The sequence below is a fragment of the Balaenoptera borealis genome (genome assembly GCF_965194805.1).
Source record: "Balaenoptera borealis genome assembly, chromosome: 9".
NCBI classification, from domain to species: Eukaryota; Metazoa; Chordata; class Mammalia; order Artiodactyla; family Balaenopteridae; genus Balaenoptera; species Balaenoptera borealis.
The window spans coordinates 9,063,117-9,086,448 of NC_138873.1; the positions used below are offsets into that span (position 1 = coordinate 9,063,117).

Consider the following 23,332-nt stretch of genomic DNA (forward strand, 5'->3'; position numbering starts at 1 on the left):
AGGTCCACTCATTACCCCATTCCACAGGCTTCCAGGTACTTTTTAGTATCCACCTCTTAAATATGAGCAGACAACCAAGGATCACCAGACATTTGAGAAAAGCATCTAATATGAAAAAGAGAAGCCAAAACAAAACCAGAAAGAAACTGGAGGAGAAAGACAATGAAGGATACAAAAGAATACTTCAAAACTTCCAATCAATATCCTCACGTTGTTTTGTTCTCCATGAGCTAAGAATAAAATGATTTTTTTTAAAAAAAGAACAATCAGAAAACAAAACAAAAAGAGCTCCTAATAATTAAAAATGTGATAGCATTAATTTTTTAAAAGTCAAAGAAAACTTGGAGGATATAGCTCAGGACATCACCCAGAAAACAAGATTAGGCAAAGAAAAGAAACAGGAAGAGAAAAGATATTAAAATCAAATCATCAACCTAAAAGAACGTCATCTGAATAATAAGATTTCCAGAAAGAGAAAAGAAAATATCACAGAACTAAGACAAGTCCTTGGAGGCGAAGGACAAGTTGGAAAATGACCACCATGTCCCAGCCACACAGGTGAGAGAGACAAAGCACAGCATCTGGAAACATACAACACCCTGAAGACACGTTCCACCAAAATGAGGGGACAAACCACACAAATAAAGGCGCTCGTCCCAGAAACAGGGGGAGATGAGGGAACAGGTGCTCAGGATGTCAGGTGTGCTGCAGGCCAAGAGCAACCGGTTCAGGCCGGAGCAGGCGGCTGAGGGCCCGGGGAGGGACAGCGCGAGGGGACAAGTGAGTCGGATGTACCACTTGGGGCAGTGGAACATTTCAGAGGAGACTTTCCATTTTTTGGAGAGCAGAGGGGTTAATTTGTGACTGGTACACAGAAAACTAAGGAAATAAATAAGGCAACCTTGCTAATTCTGGAAAAAGCAAATGACTGCATGAGGAAGGCAATGCTATCCTGGTTCTTCTGTGTGTGAGTCGTGCCTTCAGCGAGAAGACAGAGCACACTGGGAGGATGGGAGGTGGGGGGCGGGCAGCCGCGGAAGGGGGCCTTCTGAGACAGCCAAGTCCTCATCTCCCACGTGCAAAGTCAGCAGAGAATACCTGAGTCCAAAAAAAGATCGAGACCTGGCACATAAGTGCGTAACTCAGAAATGCGGAGGGGAACACAAGCAAAAGTGCAGACCCCAGGGAGCAGGAATCTGGGGGCGGGCGGGACGGCACAGGGGACTGAACGGTGCTTGTGCTTTGTGTTTTTTAAAAAATATTCATTATAAACCCAGTAGTACTATTTGACTTTTAAAAACTACAGCTCTTTAATAAAAATTAGTAAAAATAAATAGGAAGGAAGTTAGAGAGGAAGCAGACTGCGCAAAGAGGGAGCAGATTCACATCCCAACGTCACATCTAAAACTAACGGAAGTGGAGCTGCCCCGGGCTCTGCTGGGTGCTCTCCGCCCCCCGCTCCCCGGGCCGTAGGCCACCCCCAGCCCCAGGAAGGCAGAGGCACACAACTCCGTGAGGAACACACACCGTGTGCAAGCCACTGCGGTAGCCAAGGGGAACCTTCGAGTAACTTCAAAGAGCTGAAGAGCCACTCACTCCCTCACGGGACATGAGCCAAGAAAAAGGCAGCCCAGTTGGCAGAAGCAGCCACCGGACACGACAGAAGGAACCAGCCAAGGGACGCAGCTGCAGAAGAGGAGCGGTGGGAAGAACCTGGGCGCGCCCAAATCAACCAGCCCTACTCCAGCACTCTAGGCACGTGGAGCCCACCTACCCTCATTGACGTTAGTCTGAGCACAGCCACCTGCCACTTTTAAACACAAATAAATCAATTCCTGGCCCTGAAGTATTTAGGAAGTGGACTCAATGGGGTTTAGCGACTACGTAGAGGGTGCAGATAAGGAAGAGGGAAAGTCAAGCACGGTCCCCAGTCGGGGGCGTAAGTGGTCAGCAATTAGAGGAGCAGGGCAGGGACGAGGACGGACCAGAGAGTGTGGACCACACGGGATTCCAGCGGGCTCTGCGGGCAGCCGGGGCTCAGTGTGAAGGACGAGAGGGAGACATGAGCATAGCACAGAGCTGGGAGCCTGAGATGCATACGTGGCAGTGGGAGAAATCGCCCCGAGGACAGGAAAATAGGGGGAAGGCCAAGGTTGGAAGCCCAGAAAGAGTGGAAGGAGCACGGGAGTCTGAGGCGGCAGCGGCAGCACAGGGCAGCTGGGGAAGGCTTCCGGGAGCAGGCGAAGGGCGGCACTGGGAAGGGGAAGACGAGGCTGGAACAGGGGCTGGATCTGGCCAGCAGCGACCAGAGAGCACGAAGCCTGGACGTGTGGCCGGGGCCGAAGGGGCTGAGCAGTGGGGCAGCAGCCAAGGGAAGTCGTGGGCTGCTTGGAGGACAGGCTTCACCCGAGGCAGGAGCCCAGAGAGAAGATGCTCCAAGACTCCGGGGGCCCAGGGGGCAGGCAACCTGAGTAGAAAGTGTGGGGAAGTGGCAAGAAAGGCCAGCAGGCCAGGACTGGGCTTAGTGGGAAGGACCACTGGCTCGGGGAGGGAGGCTGCAAACGCCGGGACTGAATGAGTCCTGTTTGATCAGGGGCTGCACTGACTGTGTGCAAACAGGAGTCGCTAACGTGCCTCATGTGCACATGGCTTTGACGCCCGAGAGCCCTTAAAACGAATCCAAACACGGCTGGCGCACCCAGACCATGCACGTGCCTCTCGTGGGAGCTGTGACAGAGAAGCGGCAACTGGGACAAGAATGGGACAAGGCCAGCGGCCTGAGAAGTCCTCTGCAGAACCCCTGGTCCCCACCGCAGAGGGCCGTTTCTGGGAGCTGCCTTCTTGGAGTTCTCCCAGGGAGGGCGGAAAGGCAAGGAGGGGGAGTTTTCTTCTTGTGCTCAGAACTTTAACCACAAAATCCTTCTTCATCAACCCAAATGCATCAGACGTAAGTCTGAGGCTTTTTTCTCTGTCCTGCTCTTGCGGACACGGACCCACCAGCTGCTCTCTCCTCCTGCGACAGCAGCACTAACTCCCAGACACATGCTGGATCACGTGCCAGCATCTCCACCTTTCTTAACGGAGACACGTCTCACGTTCTCCACAGCCAGCTGGAAGGCTCTGACAGGGAACTGATACTCAGCTAAGACTCAAAGCGAGCTGCATGCATATTTGTAAATGTTCATGTCTGAAGAGGCACAGTGTTCACCCAGACCCCCCAGAAAAAAAGAGGAAAATATATGACAAACAGGAAAATGGCTAGATTTCAAACTCACTGCTTGTAAAACTGTACTGCTTACATTTTGAAGAGTTAACAGGAAGCAGCCTAAAATCCCGTTACGATCAGAACTGTCTCAAGATGTGAGGAGGTGTCCTGGAGGCTGTTTTACTCTACATCAAGGGCAGAAGGTTCTCCAGGAGAAGAGAAGAGATGTAGCCGGATTCTTGCAGCCCACACCTGAGACTGTCCCAATGTCAGAGCTCAGGGCATTAATTACATTACAAACATTATACTGTCTTCACACTCTTTTCTCATCAATAATTTTCAAACTAAGCAAAAGATATGAAAGAATGACAGAGACGGAGGGAGGAATGTCTCAGTTCAAACATGACCCATAGAGCGTCCCACACACCTCTGCCCTGTGTTAAATTCCTCCAAGGTCTGCAATCTTTTTTTTAAAGGCAATGGAGCACTTTCCTCAAATGAAATCCCACCTGCTGGCCCTCAATACAGAACCATAAAAACAGCCATCCAGACAGAGGTGTGGGCCAGGAGCCCAACCATCTGCAAAGCTGCTTTGGGGTCCTGCCGACAGGCCTAGAGAACGCAGTCGAAGCTGCAGCCCACCTCGCTTCCGTCCCCCGCTCAACACCATGCTGTCTGCCACCTGGGCAACCATGTTGGACGCAGCACAAGGCGCTTGTGGGCCTGCCTCCTCCAGTGGCCCAAGGCCCTCAAAGGCAGGTGCTGCATCTCACACACTGTGTCCCCAGCCTCTCTGGGTCCCATGCCTGTCACACTCCAGGTATGCAGTCTGCTGGGGACACTGGCCAGCACAGCTCAGGGGGGACCGTGACATGAGCCTCACGGATCCATCACTCCAGGTGAGGGAAGAATAGGAAGCCGAGACTCCCTCTGACATATTCTTAACTGCTTTCGCATCTGTTCCCTCATCCGATCATTACAAAAGCCCTGGGAATTAGGCAGGAAATAATTCACACCCCTTGTCACAGAGGAGGAAACTGGAGCAGGGAGAGGTTAAGTGTGTGTGCAGGGTCACTCACTGGGCCACGGCACGCATCTCTGAGCAGACTGCAGGGGCAGTAAAATCCTACAAAAATAAAATGCTGTAATAAATAAATCCAAGTGCTTCACACAGAAACACACATATGCTATTGGATACTAAGAGGCCTTTGGGGGATGGGGAGGGAAGAAACTCAGAGTTGAGACTAGTACCTCTTTGTAATTCTCATAATACTAATTTTGAGAAGAGAAAAAAATATTGAGCATTTTTACTTGAAAAAAAATGGAAACATGAAATATATAGTGACAAGAAGTAAGCAATTCTTTAAAAAAAAAGAAAAATAAAAAAGGTTCCCAAAAAAGTTATGGTTTCATATTATACTGTTCGATTTTACCAAAATTAAACGGAAATATCAAGTATAAAATGTTCTGGCATTTTATGGATTCTCCTGTACTTGGAAAACACAAGTTTTACATTTACAAAGGTTTTAACTAGTCAACCCTTATATTAAAAAATGAATTATCAATATATAATTTTATTAGGTTATTATACATCATTTTATCATGACCATAAAATAGGCGCCTTAAAGAAAAACTTGAAATTAGGTTTTAAAAATGACCCAGAGGCTCACCATAAAATAACCACCTACATGCGGCATTTTGATTAATTTCCTTCCAGTTCTTTTGACAATGTGGGTAGTTTCCTTCGGTTGCTGTATGATGTAATCACACCACATACACCATTTCGTATCCTGGTTTTTCTCCTTAACATTATATCATAAGAGCTCTTTCAGATTATTACGTCATCTTTATAAGCACGATCTCTAATTTATTGAACTACTATATGATCCTTTAAGTGGTTATACCACAGTTTACATAACCAGTCTTCTATTTTCGTACCAGTAGGCTGTTGCCAAATTTTTACTATCATAAATAATGCTTTAATGACTACAACTGTTATTTTCTTCCCATTTTGTCTCTTTTAGATAAATTCCTAAAGCATATTACCAGGTCAAAGCAGATGATAATTTTTAAGACTTGCTTAAAAATTGTATCAAATCTTTGCCACCCCAAAGATCGAATGCATATTATTGCCAGCAATGAATGAAAATACTTATTTGATTAAACCGTTAATGAATGATCAATAAAATCATCGGTATCATTTTCTTTGTTAATAAGTGAAAATATACCCTCTCACTATGCTATTTCGCATTTTTTCCCTGAGAATACATACTTTCCTACCATGATTACTGACTAGTTGAACTTCTTTTGTGAACGATTTATGTCCATTATCCATTTATCAACTGGCTATTTGTGTAGATTTTAAAGTAAATTTGTATGAGTATTTTCTATAATTAAATTGTTAACTCAGTATTTACAGCACTGGTGGGGAATGTTATTTCCCCAATCTATTAACACATGAAATTTTGGTGTTAATTTTTACCTGGACAAGCTCAGTGTTCTTTCCCTTTGTCATTCTTTACCAGCCTTTGAGCCAGCTCTCCCTCCCCTGCCGCCACCCCACTGCGTTAGCACTTAACGTTTTTCCCCCCGCTCAGCTCAAGTAGTTTTAACACGACACATCACGTTCAATAGGTGTTACCTGTTGGTCATCGGGCGTCCATATGCCACATGTGATTTGACTTTCCAAGTTGATCTCAGATGACCAGTGTCTTTGTCCACTGACAGAACCAACCAGGACAAACCCATCTCGATATGAAATAAGTGCTTGAGTCCCATCGTGGCTCCACGTGAAATCACTCACCTTTGGGACACACAGATAAAAGGAGTCAATTTGTAATCTGAAAGGGAAAGCACTTTTATCAAAGACTAGACGTAGTCATTACCTTAGCCTTTGGCTAAGATCGAGATGGCCTTAAAGAGACAATACAATATGTTGTTGCATGTATTTTAACAGTAACACATAAAACACATTATTTGAAAAGCATATGCCAGCGTGGAGGTGCTAAGTGCTTCACACATGGTAATTCATTAAGCCCACGGTAATACCTCCTACAGCGGAGAGAAGTAACTTCTCCTTGGTCTCACAGTGCTGGCGAGGGGCAGAGCCAAGAATGATCAAGGGTTGTGCGGCTCCAGCATCCTTGCTTTTAGACACTGTTCTACGGCCTGCCCCTTATAGTAACAGATTCTCCATCAGTGTCTCGTGGTCACTTATCAAGATAGTAAAGCTCTCAGTTTCTGATTATATACGTTTCTCAGTCTTGCTAACAACACTCCCTCAATCAAAATGAGAAATAATCTCTAACCGGAACACATTACTTATACTTGGGTGTTGAGTTCTATCAAATGCATTTATTGCATTTATTCAAAGGACCACATGTTTTTCTTCTTTTAATCTATTACTGCAGCAAATTACTTCCATGGATTTCCCAGTTTTATGCCATCCTTACATACCTAGAAGAAGCCCAACTTCGAGGTAAAGTATTGTCCTTTACACATACAGTTGAAGTTGATTATGTGTTTGGGATTTCCACATCTGTATTCACGAGTGAGGCAAACTTGTGATTTCATTTTTTATAACGTCTTTGTTTGAATTTATCAGGGTTAATGCTGACCTCTCAGAATGAGTTAGAGGGTAGTCCCTTTTCTTCCATGGCCAGGAAGAATTTGTATAAACTGGGCCAACCTGTTGCTTCAAAGTTTGGTGGAACATGCCTGTAAAACCATCTGGCTTTGCACTTTTTTGTCGGATGATTTTTAATCATTGCTTCAATTTATTTAATAGTGTTAGCAGCAGTCAAGCTTCTCTTTTTATTTCTTCTTGAGTCAGTTCTGTTAAAATATTTTTTTAGGAATTTGTCCAGTTCATGTAAGTTTTCAAAACTGTTGGCAAGTAGTTGTTAATAGTACTTACTATCCTTTTAAATATCACCTTTAGTGAGCTATAATTTACATGCAATAAATAAAGTTCCCCTTGGCAGTCAATTCCCTGCCCTCACCCTTGGTCTGAGGCAACCAGTGACCTAACTTCTGTAACTAGCTGCTTATTCTAGGAATTTCGCATGAATAGAACCACACAGTATGTTCACTTCTGTTTATGACTGCCTCTACTCAGTATAATAATTTTGAGAGTATCCTGATTTCTTGTGTGCATCAGTAGTTCATTCCTTTTTATAGATGAGTAATATTCCATGACATAAATATCCCACAATTTATTCATCTCACCAAAGGGCTGGGCATTTGGGTTGTTTCCAGTATTTGCTTATTACAAAATTGCTATGAGTATTCACGTGCAAGACTTTTTGTAGGCACATGGTTTCATTTTTCTTGAGTAAATACCTAGGAATGGAATTAACTGCTGGGTCATATGGTAAATGTATGTTTAAATGCATAAGAAATTACCAAGCTTATCCAAAGTGGCTAAACCATTTCACATTCCCATCAGCAATATACGTGAGTAGGTCCACACCTCACCAGCACTCAGTGTTGCCAGTCTTTTTTATTTTAGCTATTCTAATAGGTGTGTAGTGGTAGGACACTATGCTTTTAATTTGCATTTCCCCAATGACTAATATGCTGAGCATCATTTCATGTGCTTATTGATCATATGCACATCATCTTTTGGAACCTTTCTATTCACATCCCTTGCCATATATATCTATTTGTATATCCGTTCACGTTCACCTATTCATTATATACGTAAATACACACACACATACACATATGTATACAGATATACAGAAGTTTTCAACCTTCTTATTGTGTTGGAAAAATTCTAGATACTATCTTTTATCAGAATATGTGTGCAAATAATTTCTCCCATTCTGTGACTTGCCTTTTCATTTTCTTACGAATATCTTTGAAAAAGTAAGTTTTAAATTTTGATGCAGTCCGACATCAAGTTCTTTCTCTTACGTTTCATGCTTTTTGTATCCAATCCAAGAAATCTTTACCTAACCCAAGGTGGCAAACCCAAACTTTCCAGAAGAAGTACAGCTTTTACATTTATGTCTATGATTCATTTAATTTTTGCACAGGGTGTATGGTAAGAATCAAGGTTCTACTTTTTAAATTTTAAATGCAGATATTCAGTTGCTTCTGCACCATTTGTCAAAAAGACTATTCCTTGGATGTCAAATAGACTTATTGTGGTGATCATTTCCCAGTAGATACAAATTTTGTTGTACACCTGAAACCAGTATATGTCAATTATACCTCAATTAAAAAAAGAAAAGATGATTCTTCCCCCACTGAATTACCTAGGCATCTTTTATTTACCTTTGACTACCTTGTAATCTCTACCTTATCTACAGTTATGCTCAACTTTTCATTCATAAAATTATTTTAGGTTTTATCTTTCTTCTCTTACTCAAGGCTTGCCAGCAGTTTGTCTACTTCATTAATTTTTTTCCAAAGAACAAATTTTTGAATTTGTTGATCTCCTCTATTGTATCATTTTTTCGCTATTGGCATTAATTTCTACTTTTATTTAAATTATATTTTCTTTCTCCTTTTACTGGATTTACTCCGTTGTTCATTTGATCAGAGTTTTATTCCTTTCTAATATACATAAATTAAGGATATATATTCTCTTTTTAAAAAAAATTAACTAGTTTATTTATTTATTTATCTATCTATCTTCGGCTGCATGGGGTCTTCGTTGCTGCGTGTGGGCTTTCTCTAGTTGCGGCGAGTGGGGGCTACTCTTCGTTGCGGTGCACGGGCTTCTCACTGAGGTGGCTTCTCTTGTTGCGGAGCACAGGCTCTAGGCACGTGGGCTTCAGTAGTTGTGGCGTGTGGACTCAGTAGTTGTGGCTCGCGGGCTCTAGAGCTCAGGCTCAGCAGTTGTGGTGCGCGGGCTTAGTTGCTCTGCGGCATGTGGGATCTTCCCGGAGCAGGGCTCGACCCCGTGTCCCCTGCACTGGCAGGCGGATTCTTAACCACTGCGCCACCAGGGAAGACCCTAGGATATATATTTTCTTATATCACCACTTTAATCCTATCTCACAAGTTTTGATATGTAGATTCCGTTATCATTCAGATCTAAGATTTTATAAATGTCCATTAAATTAGTTCTTTAACCCATGAACTATTTAACAATGCATTTAAAAATGACCAAATATCCAAATAGGCAGCAATTTCTTTTCTTTTCTTTTTTTTCTGGCCATGCTGCATGGCTTGTGGGATCTTAGTATCCTGACCAGGGACTGAACCTGGGCCCCGGCAGTGAAAGGGCCAAGTCCTAACCACTGGACCGCCAGGGAATTCCCACCAATTTCGTAAATTTATGTTTTTGTTATTAACTTCTAACCCATTCAGAAATCATGGTCCATAATCATGAGAGCTACCAATGGAAATCTGTTTAGGTTTTATGAATGCCCTAAAACACAGGCTGGCAAACTATGGCCAGTGGGCCAAATCTATTTGCCACCTATTTTTGTACAGTCCACAAACTACGGTTTTAAATGGTTAGGAAAAAATTTCGAGAAGAATGCTATTTTGTTGTATGTGAAATTATATAAAATTCAAATTTTAGCATCCATAAATAAACTTTTTAACTTTATCAACAAGAAGTGTTCTGGTTTTCTTTTCTTCCTTGTTAGAACTTACGTAATATCCTCAATTGTGACTCCTAGTCCACAAAGCCTGAAATGTGTGCCATCTTGCCCCTTCACAGAAAAGGTCTGCGAAACCTCAGAACATGATCAACTTTTGTGAACATTCTGTGTGTGTCTGAGAAAAATGTATGTTCTCTACTTGGTGGATTCAATCACTACAAGTGTCCATTAGGTCAAGCTTGTTAACTGTGTTGCTCACATCTTCTATATCTTTGATTTTTTTTGTTGTTGAAACTTCTCGGTATATCAATGAATTTATCAGTTTTTACTTTCAGTTCTGTCAATTTCCTTCATATATTTTGATGCTATTATTAATAAGGGCATACATATTTAAAATATCATCTTGGTAAACTACAGCTTTTACCATTATGTGGTAGCACTCTATAAACAAAACATCACTTTCTATCTTCAAGTCTATTTTATCCGAAAGTAACAGTTGCTACTCCAGCTTTCTTTTTTCCTGGATATTTGCTCAATACATCTTTTTCACCTTTTTACTTTAAACTTGTATACGTCCTTAAGTTTTAGGTGTGGCTCCTAATAGCATATAGCTATGTTTTTAAAAACGTAATCTGTCAAGCATCATCTTGATCGGTGAAGTCAGTCCATTTACATTTATTCTAATTATTGTTATATTTGGTCCTGTTTCTCTCGCCTTAATTTACTTTTTCAGTTTGTACTACCTTTTAAATCTTTTCTAACTTAAAAAAATTGATTATCTATCATCTTCACTGTTGCTTATACTTGGAAATGTTCACCTTCATTGAAATTTGTAACATTACTGGACTTTTCACACTTCAGGTAGTAATAAAACAAATGAACAAACACCAAAAGGACATGAACTTCTTGCTGTTTTCCCAGCAGGGGTTATAGGTCATCAGTGGTCAGCACGTCCCCCTCATGACAACGGCATGGGTGTGTGAGACAGCTCCGCGACAGCTGGTCTGAAGGTACTGGAAAAAGCTGTTTGTTTCTCAACTTGGAATCTTGGTTTCTCTGACCTTATGTTTCAACTAGTTACGTTATCTAGTTTTTCTTAAGAACTTAAAAGATTTTTTTTTTTTTTACAGACAACACATTAATTCTACAATGAAGTGTAAAAGTCCTTTCATTTTGCAAAGATAATGTTACTTATTTACATGGGTTTTAACTCATTTATCTTTGTGCTAAAGGAAAAACATCTTACTAGAGCGCGAAAACGTATAGCCAGTGACAAGATGCTTCTCCAAGGCACCACCCATCTTACAGTCACAAAAAATGGTAACAGAGGATGTTTACATGATCTAATTGCATTTACTAAATTAGGTTAGCATAGAGCGATAAGACTATACCAAAATTGGAAAAACAAAACCAGGGGAACTGAGTCCCTAGTGCTGTTAAGGAAATAAGCAGAAAGCCCTCTGCTGTGGTCTATCCGATGCGGGGGGCCGTGGCACTCCTGCCCCACATTCAGGGCTCTCTCGACATGACTGACCGAAGCTGAGGAGCAGCCTGGACAGCCCGCTGCCCAAGACAGCCTTTCCTCAGACGCTCCGAGGCCTGTGCCTGGCACAGCTGGCCTGTGACCAATGCTATGAAATAATGCAGGCACTGTTCCAGACTCATTTTTGAAATAAAGGACTCATAATCATTTCCTGAAAAAAAGAGTGTTAAAGCTTCACTTGGCTTCTGCCAAATGTTTGATTACCTCATGACAATGAAAGGCACGCTATATAACAAAGATCACCTGTCACCTCTTCTAAAGAGTGTCACTTCAAGGATGCTCCTCCTCCAGGCACAGGACTGTCCCTCCTGCCCCCAGATGCCGCTCCCGGAGCACGGACCCTCCGCTCCCTCCACCAGTGAGTCATCCTCACCGGCGCCTGACGCTTCTCATACAAGACGCGACTCCAACACAACTAAAAGCAGCCAAATCTCCCCCAAATGCAAGTGCTTAACGGTAACAATTGCTCAATGGATTCTGAGGTCTGTAGAATCAGAGTGGCAAACAGCAAAGCTGTATGAAGATCTGGATCAGATCACAAGATACAGTGATTACTCTGGTCGAACCTGAAAGGAACAGGCTTTTGGGAGATTCTAGGTGCTTCCAGATGGTCTATGGTCCATGTAAGCTCATTCACCTCCAGGTCTGAATTCATCTGTTCTTGTTTCTAACACACTTTTTTTCTGTGCCAAACTCTCAATGAAAAGAAAGGCTGAGGGTATATGGCGGTGGCAGAGGCCACACGGCTCTGATGTGGAGGTGACAGATGCCTCCCTCCTCAGAGAAGCTGCCGTCAGCAGGAGACAGTGTGGCAGCACCACCAGGCTGGGGGGGCCAGACTCGCCAATGGCAGTGAAGCCTGAGGTCTCTGGATATGCTATGAGTATATGCATTTCTGCTAAAGAGAAAACAGTTTATTGTCTGGGAACAAGACAGAGTTTCGGACTCAAACCTGGGTTCAAATTCTGGCTTTACAAACCATGAACTAACTTCCCTGGGTGAGTTACTCAACCTCCCCTGACCTGGGTTTTTTCTTCCATTAACTGAGAGTAACAACATCTTCCCAACAGGGTTCCTGTGGAGGTGAGGGATGACACCTGGGAAAGGCCAGCACTGAGCGCCATTCCGAGGTCCTCCTCACTGTCCTTCTCCGAGTAACGCTCTGTAAGACCTCGTGCCGGCCAAGGTCTGAAGACACGTCTCACGTGATCACTGGGCCTTTCTAGGGAAAGTCTTCACACTCTGGTGGATGGGAGAACAACGGCGCTTTAAAGACCCTCAAGGGCAAGTTCAGAAGAGTCTCCACTTCACGGGAAGCTGTGAAGAGTCGCTGCCTCAAGGCCTGAAGCTGGTCTTTGGTGATGACATTATGGCGATGACTTAAGGGCAGGTACGCCCTGTGGTCGGCGGCTATGGGTGCTGGCACCTCATAAGTGCTTCAGGCACCATCACAACTTGTGGGGAAAACCATCACGTGCAGACAGTGTCACAGCATTTTCCACATTTAATCTTTTTTTTTTTTTTTGGGCTGTGCCACGCAGCTTGCAGGATCTCAGTTCCCTGACCAGGGACTGAACCCGAGCTACGGTAGCGAAAGCCTCGAATCCTAGCCACTGGGCTACCAGGGAACTCCCTTCCATATGTAATCTTCTGTAATCCTCCCAGTGATCCGTGGAGGCAGGTACCATTAAACTCCCTGTGTACAGATGAGGAAACTGAGGCACAGAAGTAAAGTATCTCCTACTGAAGCGCCATGGACTGAGACGCTGACTCCAGAGCTCACGCTCTTGACCACAGCGGCCACCTTCTAGGTGACGTGAACTTCTTACGGGCATGGAGGTTTCCACATCTGTGGCTCAATTTCAAGGTTAGTTAGTAGTCACAGGGTAGGCGCCACCTCTTCCTTTTTCCACTCACAGCGGAATATAGGAAACCGGTAAGGCCTTACCAGAGTCAGTCAAAATTATTACACCGACCCTACCAAATAAATAAACTCACACAAAAAAGTACGTTCTGTTTGCACCCAGAGGTAGGTTTGCTTTCTGTGATGACATCTTACAAAGTTCCTCAGCCTAACAGTAACTGCTAGTAAGAACTTCATTCCCTGCAATTTTATGTCACCTCACCGGTCTGCATCTTTCGAAGTTGGAGAGCTCGTAGCTTATTTAAGCAACAGATGGGAGGAGAGAGGGTGAGAATTCATTTCCTTAGAAATGTATAGAAAGGCAGTCACAGGGGAACCACCCTGGAGAGTCAAACAGACTAAGAAACCCCTTGTCAATAAAGGTTCCCGCAGCACTCGGGCCTGTCAAATCCTTGGCATGGGACCCGTGTCCTTAAACACACGAGACAGGAGCTCCACGCAGCCGTCCTCCCGGGGAGGGAGAGCCAGGGCCATACCATCAGCCACTAGAAGCCACGAAGTGGTTTTTAAAATAGCACAGCTCGGCAGGGCGTCCCTGGAGCAACTGTTTTCCTCAGAGCAGCGACAAATTGGTACCAGAAAGGGAGAGCTGAGCGATGACAACAGGTGGCCCCGCTAACTGAAACCTGACCAAAGAGAGTGTTAAAAACTCGGCTTGGGGAGGAGGCTGTGAGAACGGTCGTGTGGAGCTCCCCGTGAGGGAACTAGGAAGACGACAACGCGGGAAAATACCTCTACAGGGCAGCAAAGAGGCGCTACGCCAGGAGCGCTTCGTCAAATCCGAATTTAACAGGTAATCACAACACTGAGTGGTGAGAAACGACTGCACAGCTTTAATTAAAGCTTAAGACCTGGAGCGTTCTCACAACAGCCGCAGAGCAGAAGGGAAGGAAGGACGATCCTTCTCCCGCTCCAGTGATGTACTCAGCGGGAAGCACGAGAAGCAGGACCCTGGTTTCATTCATCTGCCCTCCGCCCTTCCCTGGAGGAGCCTCCTGCCCGCTCACCTGGGCCCCGCGGTCGTTGACCAGCTCCACAGACCACCGCCCTTCGTACTGGATCCACACGAATATCCCGCCGTCCGCGTCGCACGTGGCCAGCTTCTGGTACGGCTCGTTCCACCTCACCAACACGACCTAGCAAACGACCAAGAAGACACTTACTGCAGGGAAGGAGCCCGTGGGCCGGGATCACGTCTACGAAGTTACCAGACCCAGAACTAACTAGAACGCACGGACAAAGGAAAGGACTCGGGGAGCACGGGGGGTGGGGAGTCCAGCAGAGGGGACACATGGCAGCGCCTCAGGGGACCAGGCCCACGTGACGTGGCCTCCTGACAAACAGCAGGCACCTGAGCAAACCACGAACCACAGCGCTGCAGTGCCCGTCGTCGTGACCACAGAGGGGGCCCAGAGCCCACCGTACCCGGCCCTGCCTCCACAGTGCCAGGCTCGCTCGCCTGAGGGCCCTGGGCGGCGGGGAAACGATTTCCTCGAAACCTACTGTGTACCTGAGTCAGGGCACTATTTGCTAGGTACAGATGGAAGAAAGGGTGGGGCCTATTTAATCTCATTTTCTCCCAAAGTGAAATTTTCTGAACCTTTGCCAGGCTATATTATTTCCAAGTAGTTCAGCATCTAAGCATGCCAATTTGGAAAAAACACACAGTTGAAATATCTAAGCTGTTCAGGATTTATCACAGAGGAAATAGGAAGAAATTATAAGCTTCAAAACGGATGAGTATGAGAACTTAATTTTTAAATCTGAAAAATCCTGAACGTGGACAATCATTTTCATCTTTCTCAACTACCACTCGTTCACGTAAAAGGTGGCCGCTGGTAGGTGGTCTGTGGGATCAGCCCTCACAGAGCCCAGTAAAACCTGTAAGGGCACAGGGCTATGAAGTGGTCCCAGGTGGCACAAAACCAGCGCCGGGCTCCCCACGGGGAATGCTTCCGGAGGCCACCTGGCCCGCCCACGCTGGTGACCGTGATCGTTTCCTTCGTCCAGCTCATACGCATCAGATCCACGCTGCGCGCTGCCGCGTGACCAACACGGAGGTGGAGAAGATGGGGTCTGCCCTTGGCAAGTGCAAAGTCCAGCTGGGCACCAGAAAAGCCATGGATACGTGGACACATACTGATGTATGTCAGTCAAATGAGGACTGTTACTAACCAGCAAGAGCACACCTGCTACTCGTAAGGTGCGAATACCGTCTCCCCCCAGGACCTCGTGCCTAATAAGCTAACAACCTTCGTGAATACGCGGCATCGGTGCATATGGTCTCCAAGTTCCACTTATATTCTGAAATACTGACTGCGAGCAGCTGAGGCCAAGGACTGATGGTCACGGACCTCCAAAAAGCACAGATCCCTCCTCACGTCCATCTGCGTCCAAACCACAGACCAACACAGAAGCCCTGTCCCTTCTCAAAGTTGTACTATGAGCACCAGAGAGCTAGGAGAGGCCCCCCAGCCTTGGTCCACCACACTTGGTGGTATCAGCATTTGTTGCAAGATGCATACTAAAATCCTCAAATTGTCCAAGAGGAAATTACTACCCACTAAAAATGTAAGGATATTGCAGCTCTTTTTTAAAACTGTGCATCAAGAGCTGAAAGGCTGCAATCTTTCGAGACCTGGCAGTTGTCGGCCAAATCTAAGCTAGTCAATGGCCCGCCTGCAAAACGGATGCAAGTTCCACGGATGTGGACACTGCCAGCTGCCGGCGGCCCCATCCAGCTTTTGTCCCTCCACGGGGCCTGCCTGTCCCGCTCTGGTCACTGCTCTGCAGGTGCCGCGCTCACACCACCTGCTATAACCACGGGTTTACGTGCACCCTCCTCCTGCTGAGCTGGGCCACCGGAGGAAAAGGGCAGAGGCATGCTCACCTCCGAACACCGACACACAGGAATGCTGAGGATATCATGCCAAACAGCCACACGTAAGTTACCATTCTCAGTTATGCTTTGAAAACTACTTCAAGGAGGTTACTTTCGACTCTCAAAGGCATTTTAACAAGAGCCAATACTGACAGACTGCCTATTACAAACTGTTAGGTTGTGAGGATAGAAAGTTAGGAAATCTTTGTCCCTGCGGAGTTCAGTTCACTAAATAGACATAATATCCTGCTCTATATGCAAGTACAGAGTTGTGAACATACACAGGAAGGGGCCTCAAAACAGGCGGATGGGAGGGCAACAAATCCAGATTCATTTTTTTAAAGTCTAGCTTTAAAAATTCTGTATTTAAATTACTGATCTAATTTTAAAAAATAGTAAAACCAACACAATAAAAGTCTTTAAACGCACCGCATTGAATGTGTCATAAAATTTAGAATTTCCAAGTAGCCAATAAAAGCCAACTTCATAAACTTCTTTCGGACCCAACAACAATCGGCCTGAGCAGTGCCGCCCACAACGTGCTGCAGTTTGGTCCCTAAAGACACCTGCATCGCCTAAGCCCACAATCACTAATGCACTTCAGGATGGCTACAAGAGGGCGGACTATGACAAATAAGAACGTTTATTTCCTAAGTTAAATACAGTGAACATTCATCTACTATGACCTTCCTTATAAAATAATATTTGATGACAAGGCGTCACATTTCAGAGAACAGAGGTTAGTCACATTTTCTATACTTTTGCCTTTTTCCTTTAACAACCATCACCACACATGATTGCATATTTAGTTATTATCAGTAACAAAACCTCTCTTCTTCATGAAGACAGGCTGCAAGTCGCAGCATGACACAATCACAAAAGAGCAGAGGCAAAAAAATATTTTAAAGTTATTTCTAAGGTTAAAAATTTCTTGGTCTTATGACAACACAGTAGTAGTAGTTGTTGGAGAAACAAAGAGTTCACAGACTCAATGTCATCTTTTCATAATTCTTTATCAGTTGAGATGCAGCAGTAAACAGAAATGCAGTCCCCATACACACACTTCTTTGCTGTGAGTATAACCGGTATAACTGAATATAGGTGGGTTGCTCCCCTAAATTAGAGAGAGAAATCTTTCCAGTGATCCTTGGTTTAAAAATAAAGTTAAACTGCGATGTTGTTTCCCTGGATTAGTTTTCTCATTTCCGCTCTCGTCTGCGATTCGGAGCTGCCCGTCTTATCTCCCGGCAGCTCATTTCCTGTTCTACGAATCCCTCCAGTCTGCTTGGCAATGTCAGGACATACCAGAGTGTTGAGGAATTACCAAGCAGGGGCCAGCTGGGTTCTCAGTTGCCCAGATGACGTGGCAGGGTGCTAAGCAGCTGCCCAGGCATTGTAAGGCAGAGCTTTCCTTCCCTTTTAAAGGAAAACGGGGCTCCTGTTTGCTTTGGGCACAAAAGAACTTCAGCATTTAACATGTTAGCTGAAGTATGTGTTCCTCTACAGACAGAGGCTAAGCCAAGTTTTGACCCAGGTCTTTGATTATTCCCCCAAAATGCCAGCCTGTCACCCTCTCCAATGTAAGATTTCTATCATTTTATAGCTATTCTTATCAATAAATACTTATTGAGTACAATTAACGGTAGAGAAATCTACACTAAAAATACAGTGCAGGTCTGCTGAAGGCCTATTTGGGCTGTACTCTAATGCCCTCAATAAGTCACTTCACCTCCTACTTCTAGAACTATTTTTAGGCAGAACAAAACTCTAGTGCCAGTTAATCCAAGGCACCAGTTCATCCAAGAATGTTCATCGTTTGAGGCAGGAATGCTTCAAATGGTGTTGGTAGATATAATTTCTATTTTATAGATATATACAGGAAACCACCTCAGTGAACAACCATTATCACCAATGTTCAGAAATATTTCCCTCAACCCTAAAAGAATGTAATTTGGATATATGCTAAATACAAAGAGCTCAAGTTATAAATCCCTGTAAGTGATTATTACCACTCAGTTCTTCTTATTCTGTAATTTATTAAGTGAAACAGCACTAACTTCACTTGTACAAGAAAAACAAAATGAGTGCCAACTGAATTTTAGATACATTTAGTTGTTTTTTAACAAAGAACCAAAAGCACCCTGAAACAGAGGCTGGAAGAAATTCAATGTGAACAACGGCTTCATGCCCACCAGCATGATGGTCCCGTGAGGTCCAGAGCTCAGCCCCGGCTGCACCGCTCACCAGCTGCATGGCCTCGGGCACCCTGTTGACCCGCTTGGGTCCCTTTTGCTCATCTGCAACGGGGGTAACAGCAGCAATCCTTCTAGAGCTATTGTGAAAACTATGATGAGAAAGGACCTTAGAGCAGCACCAGGCACACAGCAATGTCCCCCTACCCAATTCTGGTGCACGCATTCATGCCCTGCACCCCATCTCTGGTTCTCACCAGCCTGACGATTTCTTTGCATCTGTATTCCTGAAGCCCGGTATGACACCAGGCACACAGTAGTAGTCCACAAATCTTTCTAAATTAAAATATTCCTGGGCTTCCCTGGTGGCGCAGTGGTTAAGAATCCGCCTGCCAATGCAGGGGACACGGGTTTGAGCCCTGGTCTGGGAAGATCCCACATGCCGCGGAGCAACTAAGCCCGTGAGCCACAACTACTGAGCCTGCGCGTCTGGAGCCTGTGCTCCGCAACAAGAGAGGCCGCGATAGTGAGAGGCCCGCGCACCGCGATGAAGAGTGGCCCCCACTTGCCGCAACTAGAGAGAGCCCTCGCACAGAAACGAAGACCCAACACAGCCAAAAATAAATATAAATAAATAAATTAATTAAAGAAACGTTTAAAAAAAAAAACTTAAAAAAAAAGTATTCCTGAAGGACGATTAACCATATTTCTTTAGAATTTTATACTGTTCTCTTTCAACACTAAGATGTTAAAACTAGTCCAAGTGAGATTTGGGGCGGGGCGGGGGGCCGTCAACAGTTGTACTGAGACAAAACTGACATGCCATACAACCCATTTAAAAAGTAAAACTCAATGGTTTTTATATCATTTATAGAGCTGTGCAATCATCACAGTAAATTTTAGAACATCTTCATCAGCCTCCAATACTCCCTTTAGCCCTAGACAATCACTGATCTTCTGTCTGTTCATATTTGCCTATTCTGGACATTGCAGATAAATGCAATCATACAATATGTGGCCTTTTGTGCCTGGCTTCTTTCACTCAGCATAATGTTTTCAAGGTTTATCCATGTTGGAGCATGTGTCAGTACTTACTTCCTTTATATCGTCAAGTAATATTCCACTGTATGGATATACCACATTTTGTTTATCCATTCAGTTGATAAATATCTGGGTTGTTTCCATCTTTTGGCTATGAATAATACTGCTTTGAACATTTGTGTATCAGTTTTTATTTTCTTTGGTATATGCCCAGGAGTGGAGTTGCTGAGTCAAATGATAATTCTACGTTTAACTTTTTGAGGAACTGCCAGATTGTCTTCCAAAGTGGCTGCTCCAATTTACATTCCCAGCAACGATGTATGAGGTTCCAGTTTCTTCACATTCTCTCCAACACTTGCTATTATGTCTTTTTGATTATAGCCATCCTAGTGGGTGTGAAGTGGTTTTGATTTGCATTTCCCTGATGGCTAATGGTTTTGAGCATCTTTGCAAGTGCTTACTGGGCATTTGTTTACCTTTTTTGAAGAAATGTCTATTCAGATCCTGTGCCCCTTTTTAATTGGGTTGTCTTTTTTATTAGTGAGTTGCAAGAGTTTCTCTTCCTAAGCCTTTTGAAACACTCTGTATGAGGGAAACTTTAGCTTTTATTTCCACATAATCTATTTCTCTCATTTACATGTTCACAGATCCAGTCTTCATTCATTCAATTCAATTTGCTGATAAGAACCCCATGAAGGAAATGGTTCAGGGACAATAAAGGAATTCAGAAAACATGGGTCTATGGTTTTCTAAGCCCTAGGCCAAGGACCAAGGTGCCGCTACGTGGTTCTAAACCGGAATCTGAATTTGTCTGGGGGTGACTTTCGCAGTCCTGGCTCCTCAAGACGCTTCTCAGGAAACTCACAGCTACACATTCCTTCCTGATGTTTTCCAAACCTTCTTGTTGGAAAATAATACATCTTCTTTCTGGGGAGAGTTTATATTATCAGGCAGGACTGAGTTAGGAAAAAAAGAACTCTATCAAGTCTCCTGATACGAATGCAAAATTACCGTCCCTAGCCTTCTCATCTACTAGGTGGCAGCGAGAGTCTTCCACTAAAGCAATATATAAAATGCTTTGAATGGCTTCATCCAAAAGTACAGTCTGTAGGAAACCCAACTGTCAGTACCTTCATCTCCTGGCCATTTTCTGATTTGTGCATATCTCAAAACCCGTGCAGTTAATACTCCCTGTGACTCCCACTTCCATCCTTCTTTGTTCCATCTCAGTTGCCATCTCCCAAGCAGAATTTTACTGGAAAGTATGTTCAGTCACAAACACTGTTCCCCGAGGTTACAGAGCACCGTACCAGGGCAAAGCATGTGTTCTCCATCGTCACCTCCCACTTATTCTCGCACAAATACTCTTGGCATAGACAACGGTTACTGGCTTTAGCCAACTGAGAGCTGAGACGACCACGCAGTCTCACAGATGAGGATGCGGGCAGCCAGCACGAGCTCACGCAGAACGCTCGAGGTAGGTCAGGCTCCAGGCCAGAGCCTCAGTCTCCTCGCTCCGGTCCAGGGCACTTGTCCCCGCAACCAAACTGGCCTGCGGCCATCAATCCCTCCGCACCACCGAGGCGCTGCTCACGGGACACACACAGATGGAGCAGACGCCCTGCCCTCAAGGAGCGCCTGGGGGAGCTCGGAGAAGCCGCCTCACGCCTTCTTTCTTACTCCTGCTGTCAGACTTCTGCGATGCAGAAATATTCTGAAAAACAGCTGTACCAACAAACTCTAATTCTGACAGAAGAAAACAAAAATCATATACTAAGGAGAAGTAAACTAAAACATTAGCGGTGGTGAAGTAAAGGGATTTTCATCAGAATTTTTCTACGTTTTCTGATTTTCCCACAATGAACGTATTTCCAGCTTCACCTATTTCTTTAACAAGGAACTAGAACACTTTCTTTTCACAATAATAATAATAATCAAGAGTCTGAAAGTCATTTTCACATACATTAGCTTATTTTATCTTTACAGATATCTTAGGAGGAGGTCTTACCATTATTCTAACCTCCCATTTCAGAGATTTAAAAAGTGGAGCTGACAGAAGGTACAAATATTTCCATAGCCTTTTTTTTTAAAACTTAAAAAAGAGTTTTCACAATATTTATGACAGACAAAACAGTTTAAAGAAAACTTCACCTGAAGCATTGTGCTCATTCAGCTTAGGAAAATATCACCAGGACGATCGGAAGCACCCCCGTGTGCTCCTCCCACACCTCAGCCCTCCCTCCTCTGAGGAAAAAAACACTTCCTGGGCATTTCATGTTTTTAACTCACATGCATTTTTATACCCACGTATGCATCCTCACTTCAGTATTTCGTGTTTCTTTAAAATAAATATTACAGAAAAAACTAAACAGACACCCAAGAAGAGCAACCAGGATAATAACCTTCCATGCACCTGCCATCCAGCTTCAACGTGACCAGCCTTCCTGCACGTTGTCCAGCTCTGAAACCTCTGTGTATTCTTCAGCTCGGCATCAGGCTGTGAAATCCATCCTCGCTGACAAGCGTGGCTCCAAGCCGTCCACGCTCACCGCTTCATCGCGGTCACCGCGACGACACCACGGTTTGTTAGCTCATCCCCTCGCCGACGAACGCTCAGGCTGCCTTCCCTCTCTGTCCCGCTTTCGTTACGCTAGCGCGGCTGCTCGTGACCACGCTGCCACGGGCCCCGTGAACCGGAGCGGGGCTCCCGGGTCCACACTGGGAACAGCCGGACCGGAGGCAGGCGCAGCTCCGCCTTCACCAGGCGGTGCCAGGTCCCCTTCCAGAGCGAGCCGACAGCGCACGCCCCGGCAGCAGCCCAACTGTGCCTTCGACCCTAGCGCACTCGACCCCGCCAGACTGCAGAACGTTTTCCAACCTGACACGTGTACAATTATTTCAGATTTTGCTTCTGAATGCTTCCTTACCTCCACAGACTTTCACATTCTATTCTATTCGAGACGTCCCAGTTCCACGCTCTGAGGAGACAGACCAAGGCTCTGCCTTCTCTCTCCCCGCCGGCCCTCCACTGTGCTTCAGGACAACGGTTTCTCAGCTCCCGGCTGTGCGTCCACCAGCTGGGCCTCCCTTCACGGCTTCCTCCAGCAAGAAATCAGAGTCGTCTTACGAACCCGACAGGCGTCTCTAGGCACCCGCCACACAGCCACCGCCAGGCCCGCCAAGGGCGAGCGGCGCAGGAGCTACAGCCGTGCCCCTGAGGAGCCGGGCTGCGGGCGGAGGAAGGGGCCAGGCTGGGAAGGCGGTGGGCTCTGGCGGCCGAAAGACCCGACCAGCTCGGCACACGTCACAGCGTTCCGGAGGTCCTCCCCTCCATTCCTCCGGGCCCACGTGCTGTGGCTCGAAAGTGAGTATCCCGCAGGGCCGGCGAGCCTGGCGCGCTCCCCAACGGGAGGCCGAAGCCGACAGAGACTAAAGGGGGGCCCAGGGCCACTCCACGTGGATCTCGAGTTAAGCCTTGAAGCTGGGGCAGGATTTCCTTCAACGCGCCGTTCAAACGTCACTTCCTCTGTGGCAATGTCGCCACCTCTCGTGGGCAGAACTGCGTCCTCTGTGTCCCCAGCCCCCGGCCCGGCCTGCCGCTCCCGCCTCCCAGCTTCCCCCAGCTCTGCCCGCGGCCTCCCCGTCCCGCGGTGGACAGGCTCCAGGCTCCAGGAGGGAGGTCTGTGCCCGGAAGAGGACGAATGGCAGCTGACACTCACTAAGGCACTTGCCTCACCCCTCGGTAAGTCTTCTCTACCGGCGTCTTCGGTGATGGTCCCTGAAAGCAGAGCCTGGGACGGGGACCCGCGCACTGCCTTTCCCTGTGGTTCCTCCCAGGACAAAGGCAGAGAGCGAGGCAGGACAGGTCTGGGGTGTAAGGGAAGGACATGTGTCGCTGGAGACCGGCTTCCTCAGCCTGACCCACAGGGAGCCCTGGTGTGTGGCTCCGGCACAGCTGGCCCCGCTCTGAGGCAGGCGTGGCCTCC

At 45.7% G+C, this 23,332-nt stretch overlaps 1 protein-coding gene across 1 annotated transcript in view; it reads right to left on the minus strand.

Annotated features, from left to right (window-relative positions):
• The window catches only part of TULP4 (TUB like protein 4), a 226,255-nt gene that overhangs the window by 54,174 nt on the left and 148,749 nt on the right, over positions 1-23,332 (minus strand). The window contains exons 3-4 of the mRNA XM_082406065.1: positions 14,240-14,368; positions 5,847-6,008 (exon numbers count right to left, since the gene is read on the minus strand). Of these exons, the coding sequence (XP_082262191.1) occupies positions 5,847-6,008; positions 14,240-14,368 (291 nt within the window). The remainder of the gene's footprint in view (positions 1-5,846; positions 6,009-14,239; positions 14,369-23,332) is intronic.